At 44.2% G+C, this 13,746-nt stretch overlaps 1 protein-coding gene across 1 annotated transcript; it reads left to right on the top strand.

Moving 5' to 3' along the window:
• The first annotated feature begins 3,676 nt into the window (after nucleotides 1-3,676).
• Nucleotides 3,677-10,223, top strand: LOC138718920 (transmembrane protein 14C-like). Its single transcript, XM_069853626.1, has 5 exons — nucleotides 3,677-3,762; nucleotides 4,343-4,426; nucleotides 7,314-7,415; nucleotides 9,370-9,457; nucleotides 9,670-10,223. The coding sequence occupies exons 2-5, from the start codon at nucleotides 4,351-4,353 to the stop codon at nucleotides 9,725-9,727; spliced, it is 324 nt and encodes a 107-aa protein (XP_069709727.1). The 5' UTR covers nucleotides 3,677-3,762; nucleotides 4,343-4,350; the 3' UTR covers nucleotides 9,728-10,223.
• The last annotated feature ends 3,523 nt before the right edge of the window (nucleotides 10,224-13,746 follow it).

The following is a 13,746-nucleotide window of genomic DNA, read 5'->3' as shown; positions in this document are numbered from 1 at the left end:
CTGAAAGGCATATTAAAAATACACACACTTACCATTTTGGTGTTGCAAAAGTGGCTGTTCATTTGACTCAAAATATGATCTGCCTTTGTCTTCAATTATTTTTCCTACTATAAGACATACCATGTCCCAACGGTCCAGCCTGTTCAGATCCCTTTGCAGAGCCTCCCTACCCTCAAGCAGATCGACATTTCCTCCCAGCTTAGTTGTCTGCGAACTTGCTAAGGGTGCACTCAATGCCTTCATCTAGGTCATTGATAAGGGTATTGAACAGGACTGGACTGAAATGAAAGAATGAAAAAGCAAAAATGCCACAGAATTTTGGTTCTAATGTTTAAGCTTATAAGTAAAATTTAGACATTTGTGAAAATCCAAACTCCCTGTGTAGTAACAAAGGGTTATGCATCTCATGAGACTCAGAACAATTTGTGAACTGGAGACAAAGAAAAATTCTAACAGCATTTAATATGAAATACAGAAACAGTCCTGAGAGCAGAACTCATGTTTCCTATACCTTGAGTGAATGCGCAGCTGCTAACCAGTACCTGGCAAATTTGTTGTCTTCTTGTGCGCATCTGCCTTTTCAGAACATTTTCCTTTCTAGTTTTCAGGGAGCTGCTTAGAATGGTACATGGGAGGCAGCAGTAGAGAGGGAGTGGAGGTGTTAGTGGTGGGAAAGCTTTCCTGTGTTAGAAAGGTAAGCATGCGTAATGCTGGCAGAATAGATGGAGCCAGGGCTGCAAGAAATCACAGCCTATAGAGCAGCATCTCAGCTGAGCCCCAGGTGAGTTCATCAGCCCCAGCAGCTGTGGATTTCTTCCAATTTTCCTGCTTCCCTCGTGAGGAACCCCAGAGCTGGATTACAAAGCAAAGCTCAAAACTTGAACCTTGTAGCCATTACACAGCTTCATCAGAAAAGGGAACCCCATCCAGTATAGCTTAGCGATGTGTTGGTTGTGGGACTTTTCATGGAGATGGGAGATCTCCATTTCAACCACTTAGGGCAGCAAGGGAATTAAATGCTCTCCACTTTCTAGCCATTAAGTTAATTCATAATACAGGAAAATTGAACTGCGGCTAGAGAAAGCTGCGTTTTGCAGAAAGCACAGGCCTCCAAATTTTTGTGACTTCTGTTATGAAGAGGAACCGGTGCCCCTCAGCTTAGGGATGTGGCTGGAGGAGCGCTGTTTGCATGGTTAGATTTCTATGGGAGGGAATCGTATAGCCCACTGGAATAAATAGTGGAGACCCATTTACATGATGAAAGCTCATTTCAGCCCGTGAAAGAAGAAATGTATAGACTATTCTCTCTACATTTTTTTCCAATTTGAAGAAAAGTATTTTCTTCACAAGATTTTTTCCATCCCATGCGGAACTTCTACAGCAGCAGTTGTAATTTGAAGGTCATAGAGATCCTTTACATCTTCCATTAAAAGGGCTATACGGAAATTACTGATCAAAACTAGAAGTTGCCTGCAGGCTGCCCAGTGTTGTATGTTGTAGAATCATACAATACTTTGGGTTGGAAAGGACCTTAAAGTAGGCCCAAACCCTCTGCCATGGGCAGAGACACCTTCTACCAGACCAGGTTGCTCAAAGCCTCATACAACCTGGCCCTGACCACCTTCAGGGATGGGGCATCCATGACTTCTCTGGGCCAAAAACCAGCTCCAAATTCTCAGCTGTACCATGTTGCCCGCTTCTGGCACAGGACTAGGTTGCATTGCGTGCACAGGAACACAGTTACGAGGGAGCTTGGCCCCTCACTGCACCCGCACATAGAGCCATAGAATAGTTTGGGCTGGAAGGGACCTTAAAAGATCATCCAGTTCCAATCCCCTGCCATGGGCAGGGACACCTCCCACCAGACCAGGCTGCCCAAGGCCCCATCCAACCTGGCCTTGAACACCTCCAGGGATGGGGCAGCCACAGCTTCCCTGGGCAACCTGTGCTAGTGCCTCACCACCTTGCTATCAAAGGATGAGATACACCTGTCCCCTAGGGGCAAAAAGGTACTCACCAAGAAGATAGCAGGGCAAATTAATAGATCAATAAACTAGATGTGAAGGGAGAGGGGGACATAACCAGACTTGATGGAAAAAAGCCTAGGAATGGCACTCCAGTTTCTGAAGGACGGTGTGCTGGCAAAGACCTTTGGTCTGCCCCCTCACAGGAAGTGATGAATAGGACTTTACATGGCTCCACAGAAGGGCTAGATAATTCAGTGGGTAGTTGCTTAGGAATTAAGGCTGTTCCCCTTAGGACCGTACTGGGATCAACAGCCCAACTGAAGTGCATCTATAACAATGCATGCAGCATGAGTAATAAACAAAAGGAGCTAGAAGTTATTGTAAGGTAGGAGGACTGGAGGCTGGACTGCTGGGCAGAGTCCAATGGCATGAGGTTTAACAAGGCCAAGTGCCGCGTCCTGCACTTGGGGCACAACAACCCTATGCAGTGCTACAGACTAGGAGAAGTCTGTCTAGAAAGCTGCCTGGAGGAGAGGGACCGGGGGGTGTTGGTTGACAGCCGACCGAACATGAGCCAGCAGTGTGCCCAGGTGGCCAAGAAGGCCAATGGCATCTTGGCTTGTACCAGAAATGGCGTGACCAGCAGGTCCAGGGAGGTTATTCTCCCTCTGTACTCGGCACTGGTGAGACCGCTCCTTGAATACTGTGTTCACTTCTGGGCCCCTCACCACAAGAAGGATGTTGAGGCTCTGGAGCGAGTCCAGAGAAGAGCAACAAAGCTGGTGAAGGGGCTGGAGAGCAGGTCTTATGAGGAACGGCTGAGAGAGCTGGGGTTGTTTAGCCTGGAGAAGAGGAGGCTGAGGGGAGACCTCATTGCTCTCTCCAACTACCTGAAAGGAGGTTGTAGAGAGGAGGGTGCTGGCCTCTTCTCCCAAGTGACAGGGGGACAGGACAAGAGGGAATGGCCTCAAGCTCCGCCAGGGGAGGTTTAGGCTGGACATTAGGAAAAAATTTTTCACAGAAAGGGTCATTTGGGCGCTGGAACAGGCTTCCCAGGGAGGTGGTTGAATCACCTTCCCTGGAGGTGTTTAAGGCACGGGTGGACAAGGCGCTGAGGGGCATGGTTTAGTGATTGATAGGAATGGTTGGACTCGATGATCTGGTGGGTCTCTTCCAACCTGATTATTCTATGATTCTATGATTCATAATGAAGAAATTCCTCCTTACGTCTAGCCTAAATCTGCCCCTCTCCAGTTTACACCCATTGCCCCTGGTCCTATCACCACAAGCCTTGGTAAACAGTCCCTCCCCAGCTTTCCTGTAGCCCCTTCAGGTGCTGGAAGGTCGCTATAAGGTCTCCTCAGAGCCTTCTCCAGGCTAAACAACCCCAACTCTCTCAGCCTGTCATCGTATGGAAGGCGCTCTAGCCCTCTGATCATCTTTGCAGCCCTCCTTTGGACCCGTTCCAACAGCTCCACATCCTTCTTATGCTGGGGATTCCAGAACGGGACACCACACCCGTATCCAAGTCTCTTTTTTTGGGCACTCGGGCACCCTCAGTGGCCCCTGCAGGTCAGCGGGGAGGCACCAACCCTTTCTGCTCGCCACCCTTGACCTGCGAGGCACACCCTACCCTGCCGGTCGTTTTTTAATCTGTACTCGAGTGTGGCTTTTTCTCCCCTCCCTTCACTGGGAGCAGCCGGAAAAGGATCCTCGGGGCGGTGCGATGCTCCCTGCCTCCCCTTCCGCAGCCCCGCTCCGCCCCGGGCTGCAGCGCAGCGGCACCCACGGGTAGGTGAGCACGGTCCCCCAGCCCTCCAGGGCGGGACAGACCCCCAGCATCCCCCAGCACCCCCTAGCATCCCCTCCAGCACTCCTCCAGCACCCCCACCAGCACCCCTCCAGCATGCCCCCCACCCCCCAGCATCCCCTTCCAGCATCCCCACAGCATTCCCCTAGCATTCCCCCAGCATCCCCCCAGCATCCCTTCAGCATCCCCCCCAGCATTCCACCAGCATCCCTTCAACGTCCCCCCAGCATCCCCTTCAGCACCCCACCAGCATCCCTCCAGCACCCCCACAGCATCCCTCCAGCACCCCCCAGCATCCCTTCAACATCCCCCCAGCACCCCCCCAGCATTCCCCCAGCATTCCCCCAGCATCCCCCCAGCACCCCCTCAGCATCCTCCCAGCACCCCTCAGCATCCCCTAGGGATTCATTCCCAACAAATTGGGTTTCATTGCTCAGGCTGGGATTAGGCTTCAGGCTGGCATTGCTTGTGGAAACACGTTCTGGATAAAATGCATCTTTTTCTTATCTCCCCCTCTAAAAAAAAAAGTAAGACACACTGAGCCTCACCCTAGTTTCTCTTCCAGTTTTTAGCATGGCTGTGGATTGGCTTGGCTTCGGCTATGCCGCGCTGGTGGCATCAGGAGGGCTCATTGGATACGCCAAAGCAGGTAGAGATAGACATTGAGGAGATGGACCTGCATCTGAGCTGTGTTCCTGTGTACCAAACTGCCAAACCAAGCAAAATCTTCTGACAAAGAGGGATCCAAGCCCATTAATGTGGCTTTTCTTCCTGTGAGATGTGTTATGAGCTGGCAGTGCTGAATACACTTGAGGATTTTAAGGCCAGGAAGGGCTGTGGGATCATCTGGTTGGATTCCTCTATAACAAGTAGAGAATTTCCTCCTATTCTCCCCCAAACTGATATTATAGAGCAGCAAGAATTAGAACAGGGGGTATAAAGATGCTTCTTCCTATGCTATGGGCTTGCATGGTAGGGGAGTGGGGCTGTCTCATGCAAAGCAGACAGGACAGACAGCCAAGGCACTGAGCAGGAGATAGCTATCCCTCCCCCACAGTAACTTTGTGTGAGCTGGGCAGCTCTTGACAAAAACCTCCTATCTTGAAGTTCATGCAGATGTAAAGATTATCAGTTTGTGCCATGCACTGATAACTTGCTGTTGGGGTGTGGGGCTTTTTGGGTTGAGCTGGTGCTTTGGGCCGATAAACACACCACCTGCTCTCTGGTGGGTGCTGGTGTCCTGCCGCTGCTCTGTGCTCTGTGACTGAACCCACACAAGTGTGCTTCAGGAAGGCTTTTTCTCTGCTGCTTTAAATATAAGCATTCTATAAGTGTTCCATATCTTCAAATCACCATTTTTGATCCTTAGAGGTTTATTCTCATTTTAGTGTTTGATGTTAACAGTTACAGCAAGCCACAAGAGTTTTCGGAAGGATCCTTTCTCCAAGTAGAGCTGAACAGTGCAAATCAGTCCTTAACCTTGTTCCTTTTCTGGGCTTTGCATCATAAGCTTACCCTCTGATCTACTGCTTTCATTTCCTGACTTTTTTCTGAGCGTGCCCTTCTTCTGACAGAACTGTGGATTCGTCCCTGCTGCAATACTCTCCCTTTCAGCATCTAAAATCCCTAAGCCGTTTTAGCGTTTGTGATACGAAAGTGCACGCACGGCTCAAGTCAGTAAGAATCTTACTAGTGCGTTTGACTACATGGATGCTAATGCATATTCCAGTCTGGTTTCTGTTGGCTCAATTTATCCTTTAGGCTGTGAATGGAGCTTAGAGCAGGAGGGACAATACCGAGGACTTAATTAACTGATTGCATCTGTATTTCTTTGAGGCCACTTTGTAATGGTAGGTCTCTTTCTTGTCCTCTGGGAGAGCATGTCTGTGTTGAGGCAAAGAAATCCAGGTCACAGGGTATTTGAAAGAGGAACTGAAACTTGTATGATGACTTGTAGAGAGGGGAAATTGTGGATGGACCCTCCGTGGAAGTGTTCAAGGCCAGGTTGGATGGGCCTTGTGCCTCCTGATCTAGTGGGACGTGTCCCTGCCCATGGCAGGGGAGTTGGAACTGGGTGATCTTTAAGGTCCCTTCCAACTCAAACTATTCTATGAAAAAACCCAACTATCTTATTCCTACTAATGCCTTGGAGAAACTGGAAGAAGATGGAACTTTCATCCATAAAGCTTATATGGTGATCTGTTCTTTTACAACCAAGTCTATTTACCAACAGTGGTCAGCACTGGGTGCCTTGGGGGGAATATGAGAACAGGATGAGCAGTTTTATTACTTTCATTATTTACCTATTTATTTATTTATTCTGTCTGTTCAGTAAGCTGTCTGGATCCCACTGTTTTGAGACTCGGGAACTTTCTGAGCTAGAGATGCTGTGGTTGTCCTAGTAAGTGTATGTATCATAGCTGCTTAAAAAATGCCTTAAGGTAAAATTTAAGGATATAATGGCTATTTGTGGGCTCCTAGGCTTGTGCAAAGAATTGTAGCTACCACATGTTGATTGTTAAACTATTCTCTCCAGACCAGCCACTTACTAGAGTGTGTGTCTTTTCCTTGCAGATGTACAAGAGTATCCGGTGCTTTCTATCATCTTATCTCTTGCTTTTTTATATCAAAAGCAGGATCTGAAGCAATGTTACAATTGCCTTGTGAATGACTGAAAAAATATTACTTTCTGGTAGTGTTATGTGATTGTCCTGCAACACTGAGAGGAGATCTTTATCAGCCTAGTTTTGCAGTATGGTGTCCTTTAAAGGTGACCTGAAAAAAAACTCCTTCTGTAGCATTAAGTCCTGAATTCTGCATTAACCTTACTGAGGGCATTCACCACTCACAGTGGTTATGCCACTTCATTACTTTAGTCTGTAAATCACCAGTTTGGATATGGTGTCCTTTATCTTCTGGTAGCTTGGGACTGTAATTTATACTGAGGACTTGATCCAAAATTTAGATGAGTCCAGGGAACCTTCTACCAAAGTCTGCATTACCTTTGGATCAGATCTCAGGTGTACTGAAGAGTTATGACCTCTCTTATTTGACTCCGCTCTTTTCTTTGACAACTTTTTTCTTTGTATGAATGCCCTCCTGCCAGATACAGTCCACGTGTCCTTTTTCTCATTTTAAGCCCTTGCTATTAAATCTGTCAACTTTACTGTCTCCTGAGAAATTATGATATTACTGTGTTGGAACAACATGCTTCAGTTTGCACAAAGAAAACACCAATTCCTTTGCTTTTTCCACTATTCTTTCCGTCATAAATGTATAAATGGCTCTGCTGTTAAAGAATTAAATGTCAATGCTATATGTATCTTAAACAAGAGTATCTGAACATGTTTCTTGGTGCAGATCAGCATCATCTTAATCTTAAAAGGGAAAAAAAAAATCTCTCATTTGCTTTAGAACAGTGAATGCCCATCTTTTGGTGGTGTTGTTGTTATTGTTGGTGTTTTACATAACACAGAAGCTGATGAGCAAGTTTATTTCTGAGCTTTTAATAAATGCATTATCTTCTACTTATTCAGGCAGCGTCCCTTCACTGGCTGCTGGCCTTTTCTTTGGGAGTTTAGCTGGACTGGGTGCCTATCAGCTCTCACAGAGTCCAAGCAATGTTTGGATTTCTCTGAGTAAGTAATTTAAAATTTCAATTACAAGGGATTATATTTACCCTAAAATAATTGGATACTTAAAATGAGTACCCAAAAGTCTTTGCAGAAGTGTTAAACTGATGGTGCTATAAATCTAATTTCAATCCAATCTTTAAACTTATATTCTAGTCTCCATTAGTGGTCAAGTTCCGCTACTTTCCATGGAATGTGAACTGTTAACGTTACTTAATTATTTTTTTAAAGAATGTATTGAGAATACATATTAAAAATTGCTTATCTTGGTGTCTCTTAATTAGTGATTTCTTGCTACATTACTGTGTCTCTTTTGCACTAAGTATAAAGCGCTTCGGATGATAGTTCAAACTTACATATTTGTTCATCTTCTTAGGGAAACAGGACAGGGAAAGATCTGTTATTTATCATTAGAGTTTGTTTTCTGAATATCAAAAAACCTACAGGTTGTGAAGGAAAATGTGCACTAGAATAAAGCAGAGCATACGTGGTTTAAAAAAAACGATCAAACCAAATACCTTTACTTCACATCCTTCAGAAAAAAATCAAATTAGCATTTTGTGTTTAAAAACTTACGTATCGTATGGTGTGAATCTCCAAAATGCAGGATTTGTCTTTATGCAATTTACTGTACAGAGCTCGGGGTTGCAATCAAGTTAGGATAGGTATCACCTATCGCTCTAGCTTGTGCGTGCCTAGAGCTCATGGCAGTTACAAAGTAACATGACTTGAACTTTTTGCCTTCCTTAATGAGTTAGGGCCCCTTGCCCTCCCTTTGAAGTGGGCTGAGAAAATATGTGTAGATAATTCCTGTAGCTCAGCTGATGCCTGATGCTTGTTAGGCTGCTACCTCAGATACTCGTGAACATGTGTTTTATGTAGTCCTTTAGCTAGAATTTGTGTTAATAGTCTCCTTCCCATTCCTGATCCACCAAAGACATCAGTGTGTGGCAGTTCTCTAGCACTAGCTGTGTTTCAGTCCCCAGGCTTCGCTGAATTGGTGGCTGCCACCGTGCATCTGTCTCATACTGGTGTGTTTGAAGGATCATAGTGGTGTGGTCCCAGCCTCTTGCAGACCTCCTTACGTGAGACTGCTGGATATCAGTGACAATTTTTAGGACGGTGTTAGGGAGGAAGGATGCCACAGCTAGGATTGAAGATGAGCCAGTCCTGCAGGATTGGTCATCACATAGAAGCAGTGGTAGAAGGTAAAAGTAGTGGAGACACATTTCGTGTAGCTGTTACCACTTGATAGCAGATGTTTGCTAAGGCTATGGATTTCAACAGTATGCTTTCCTTAGTTTTCTTAGTGTTCAGTCTTTCTTTCTTTGAGATACAGTGTTCCAGGGATTGCCCTTTCTGTTTTTGTGGCTCAATGAAACTCTCGGGCTCCTGTCTGACATCAAGTGATCAGGGTAGATAGCTTTAACTCTCTGATCTTAGTAGAAGGTGGCGCAGGGCTGGAATGGATGTGGTGATGCTTAGTACTTATGTAGCACACTTCCCTTTTGAAGTCTTTTGCAAACATAAATTAGTTAATTCTCAGAACATCACTACGTATTAGACACAAAAATGCTCTCTCCCTCTTACAAGGAATAAGAGAATTATGTGCCCAGGTTTAGGGGTTTGCCTGTGCACAGGGAAGGAGTGAGTTCCAGAGCAATGTAGCATAAATAATTTCCAGTTTCCAAAGAAGCACATTTAAACCAAAAAAATTGAGAAGTGTGTGCAGAAGCATATGGAGTGTACTCTCTGCTAAACTTTATTCATCTGCTCTTCACAAACGGAGGCATTCCAAAGTTTACAATTTATTGACTCTCTTTGTCCATCACATGAAACAACTCTGTGCTGCTTTTTACTTGATGTTGCTGCTTCCCTCTGTTCCATTACTTTTGAATTGTAGCATCTCTCTCACACGCATGCATCTCTGCTGACTGCATCCTATCATCTTTCATTTCAGTTACATCTGGAACACTGACTGCTGTCATGGGAATAAGATTTTACAACTCTGGAAAATTCATGCCTGCAGGACTAATTGCTGGTGTCAGGTACAACACTATATAATTTTTCTTATTTGTTTGGGGCTTTTTTAACCTCCTATGTGTGATTTCTTACTTGCTTAATTAAACTGATATGGACTGAAACATATTTTGTGCAATCTGTTTCATTTCCATGCACCAGCTATATGGGGAGGATTTGAAAATGAATTGAGAAATTACTATTTCTGTTTCATTCTGTGTTTTTTTCCCCCAACATACAGTTTGCTAATGGTTGGAAGATTGGCATTGAAGATGGTGGAGAAGCCCCACGATAAGTAACTGTTCATTTTACAGCTTTATATCAGCATAAGGAAATCTAATAGTGAAGTTGCATGAAAGCAGAAGCAAGAAGATGGAACAATTTTTTACATCAAGAAGAATTTTTTTCCTTTTTTTTTTATATAAGGAGGAGTAGAATGGTGGGACAGATATTTTACATACAAGCTATTATTGTGTAGTGAGAAATTGGTCCTGGATTTGATTTTTCCAGACATGTTTCAGTGTATTTTAACACTCCCTGTTTTTATATTCCAAAATAGCCTGCTGATGTGTACAAAGCAGAGAGGACTTGTAATTAAGAGAATATCCACAAAGAGGCACAAGGAATAATTAGCTAAATACAACACTGTATCTCCCACCTTTCATACAGAGCATACAGTAAGCATTCCGAGTTGATACACCATGTCTGTGTAACTCCAGTAGGTTCTTACCTTTTTGTTGTGAAATTATGCTAAAATGTTGCTTTTCTACAAGTAAAATCTGTTACAAAACTTTATTTGGTGTAGCTTTGTATCCTTTTAGCCAGTATGAGGTACTTCTTTTACCTTCTGGTTTTCTTCTAAGTGAGTGTCTTCACAGTGAGCTGTTACCCAAGCATTGTCTTTTAATGATGTTTAAAAATCACTTTTTAAATGGAGGGGCAGAAGATTAAATTGGGGACCTTCTTTAGCACTGCATTAAAACAGCTGTTGGAGAGGAACTTACTGCGTGGATTAATGGAAATCTGTGCCGGGCTAAATGCACAGTTGAATGTGATCTGTTTAAAGATCTGTGTAATAGCAGTAAAATAGCTTAGCATTAGCACTATGTAGTTCTGATCTTAGAGGCTCATTTGACAATAGAGTGTATCAGCATTTTATTTTTATCGCTTGGGGAGGTGGCTGTTCCTCTTCAAATCTGTTTTTACTAGTACACCTTGGGTTCAGGAGAGTGCCTTGTTTTCATAGAATCATAGAATCACCAGGTTGGAAGAGACCCACCGGATCATCGAGTCCAACCATTCCTATCAAACACTAAACCATGCCCCTTAGCACCTCGTCCACCCGTGCCTTAAACCACTCCAGGGAAGGTGACTCAAACACCTCCCTGGGCAGCCTGTTCCAGTGCCCAATGACCCTTTCTGTGAAAATTTTTTTCCTAATGTCCAGCCTAAACCTCCCCTGGTGGAGCTTGAGGCCATTCCCTCTTGTCCTGTCCCCTGTCACTTGGGAGAAGAGGCCAGCACCCTCCTCTCTACAACCTCCTTTCAGGTAGTTGTAGAGAGCAATGAGGTCTCCCCTCGGCCTCCTCTTCTCCAGGCTAAACAACCCCAGCTCTCTCAGCCGCTCCTCATAAGGCCTGTTCTCCAGCCCCTTCACCAGCTTTGTTGCTCTTCTCTGGACTCGTTCCAGAGCTTCAACATCCTTCTTGTGGTGAGGGGCCCAGAACTGAACACAGTATTTTGCTGTGGTGCCCTAAGGACTGAAATGTAGAAGAGGCGACAGTGGTATTTGTGCCTTTGTTGACACCCCTGTCTCAATTGCTCCTCCCGCACTCTTTGCTCTCTGTCTCCGAGGTCTATTAGTGCAGGTGCAGCTAGCAGAGGCTTAGCACTGTGGTGGGAGACACAAGAAACTTGTGAAAGAAAATCCTTCATCAACTTATACTTTAGTGATAAACAGCCATGAGTATACTAGGATTCTTACAGTGTGTAACTCATATTCTGAAGTAATACTTTATGTGGTGACTGTTGAAGATTTTACTTTGAGACCTCTGTGTGATTATATCAGAACTTTGGCAACTGCATAACATAATTGTGACAAAGCCGGTTTAAATTAACTCACATCTTATGCACAATACTTCAGATTTTGTAGTGCTTAAAAAGGAATTTTTAACAGTTCTCTCAAACTGCATAAAGCAAATATTAAATTACATAATTAGCCCATTTCACTGGTCACTTCAAAGCTTGTATTTACTGTTCTGAAAATATATTTTAACTGTATTGAGACAGAATGACATTTCTGTTGTCATGGATTGATGTAAACTTGTGTAGTGGTAGATCAAAAGTTGTCATAGTAGAAATTAGTAGTTACAAGCAGATTTATAGGTGTTGGGTAAATTGTGCTCTATATTACTAGTTGTCTTAGCAAAAGTTATGTTCAAAAACCAGGAATTATTTTATATTTCATATTATAACCTGTTTTGTTTCCAGGCACTTAATCTGTAACTAACATGATCTGTACAAGATGGGTCCGGAGGGACCAACTCTAAAAACAAGTAAAAGCACATCTGAAATTCTAGTCTCAGTTAAATCATAGTCTCTTTTGATCATGCTGTAAGCAAAATCCAACAGAAGTTTTGTAATTACCTTTATGTATTTTAATTACTCTAATGTAATTGAATAGAAAATTCCATCCCTGCTATAGAATTTTCTAGAGCCATTCAAGAATTAAAGACAATAGTATCCTTTCTCCAGACCACCAGTGTTTGTAGCATCTAACCTGATGGTTAGATAATCCTACAAGTTTTATTTCTAATGTAGATTTTGGTGATTTTTTTTGTTATCCACTGAGGGTGGTCTCTATGTACTTTTGCATTGAATTCACTGTGGTCATGCCATGGCTTCAGTGAAACTTCATGCTATGAGACAGCTTGTGTATGGATGTAAGATGAAAGACTGATTTAATTAGGAATTTTTAGGAAATGAACTGTTAAAATAATTCTTAAATGAAGGCTACTCTGTTCAAAGCACACTGTAAAAAGAAAAATGTTAGTTTAGTGTTACTTGTGGTATCAGCCATCAGCATGAGCCGAAATTAGTGCTGACTCATTAACAAGCCACGGGAACAGGAAACTAGTTTTGCAACACACAGACTGGGGTCACCATGATTCAACAACTTAAGAATTTAAAGCATGCCTCCAAAACTCAAATACACTATAAAGAGGATAGAAGAAGAGAGTTTGGGTTATAAACCCCTCATTTCCCAGACTGAAGATCTGGGCTCGCTATTCCATGTGTTGCTGTCACATCTACAGTGCCTTATGGAAGCTGGGTGGCAGTAGGAAATATCAAGTATTTCACCCCTATTGAGGGGCTGTCTCAAGGCTAGAAGAGGGAATTTCGTATTCACTTTGGAAGATAAATGATCTTTTGAAACCAGGAGCTTGCCTTAGACTGTGTAAGGAGGGTGTATAAATCATGGAAGGCGAGAGATGTTGGTCTCTCTTCAGCTCCCACTCTGTGTGGGTTCAAGTTCTCTTCCCAGGAGAGGTCTCTGTGCCCCAGCCTGTGGGATATCCCATGGGGAGAATATTGCCTAAGGAAGCCACACTGCAGCAAAGAATGCAAAGTTCCTGGGACCCATGGGAACAGGGGCAACTATTTTTCTTTTTGGTCTTCTTTTAAAGCTAAATAGTGACTGGCAGAAATACAGAAGTTTCCTGAAGACGTGAAATGGAATATAGGTTCCTCTCTGCCCATGGGACAATCCAGACTTCCCCTATATACGGAAGTCACCCACAGGGACCTGGACAAGCTGGAGAAGTGGGCCTGTGTAAACCTCATGAGGTTCAACAAGGCCAAGTGCAAGGTCCTACACCTGGGTCAGGGCAATCTGCGGTTTCAATACAGGGTGGAGGACATGATTGAGATCAGCCCTGCAGAGAAGGACCTGCGGGTGCTGATTGATGAGAAGCTCAGCACGAGCCAACAATGTGCGCCCGCAGCCCAGAAGGCCAACCCTGTCCTGGGCTGCATCAAAAGAAGCTTGGCCAGCAGGTCATAGGAAGTGATTCTGCCCCTCTGTTCCTCTCTTGTGAGACCTCATCTGGAGTACTGTGTCCAGTTCTGGAATCCTCAACAAAAGAAGGATATGGAGCTGTTGGAATGGGTCCAGAGGAGGGCTACAAGGATGATCAGAGGGCTGGAGCACCTCCCATACGACAACAGGCTGAGAGAGTTGGGGTTGTTCAGCCTGGAGAAGGCTCTGAGGAGACCTTATAGCGACCTTCCAGCACCTGAAAGGACTACAGGAAAGCTG

This window comes from Phaenicophaeus curvirostris, chromosome 3, assembly GCF_032191515.1.
Source record: "Phaenicophaeus curvirostris isolate KB17595 chromosome 3, BPBGC_Pcur_1.0, whole genome shotgun sequence".
In the NCBI taxonomy this organism is placed as follows: domain Eukaryota; kingdom Metazoa; phylum Chordata; class Aves; order Cuculiformes; family Cuculidae; genus Phaenicophaeus; species Phaenicophaeus curvirostris.
This window is presented reverse-complemented; position numbering and strand designations above follow the sequence as displayed.

Bases quoted from the DNA above. Each gene is read 5' to 3' on its own strand.
- LOC138718920 (XM_069853626.1), top strand. From the start codon at position 4,351: ATGGCTGTGGATTGGCTTGGCTTCGGCTATGCCGCGCTGGTGGCATCA. The intron at 4,427-7,313 runs GTAGAGATAGAC...CTACTTATTCAG, and splicing joins CATTGGATACGCCAAAGCAG to GCAGCGTCCCTTCACTGGCT. The intron at 9,458-9,669 runs GTACAACACTAT...CCCAACATACAG, and splicing joins GGACTAATTGCTGGTGTCAG to TTTGCTAATGGTTGGAAGAT.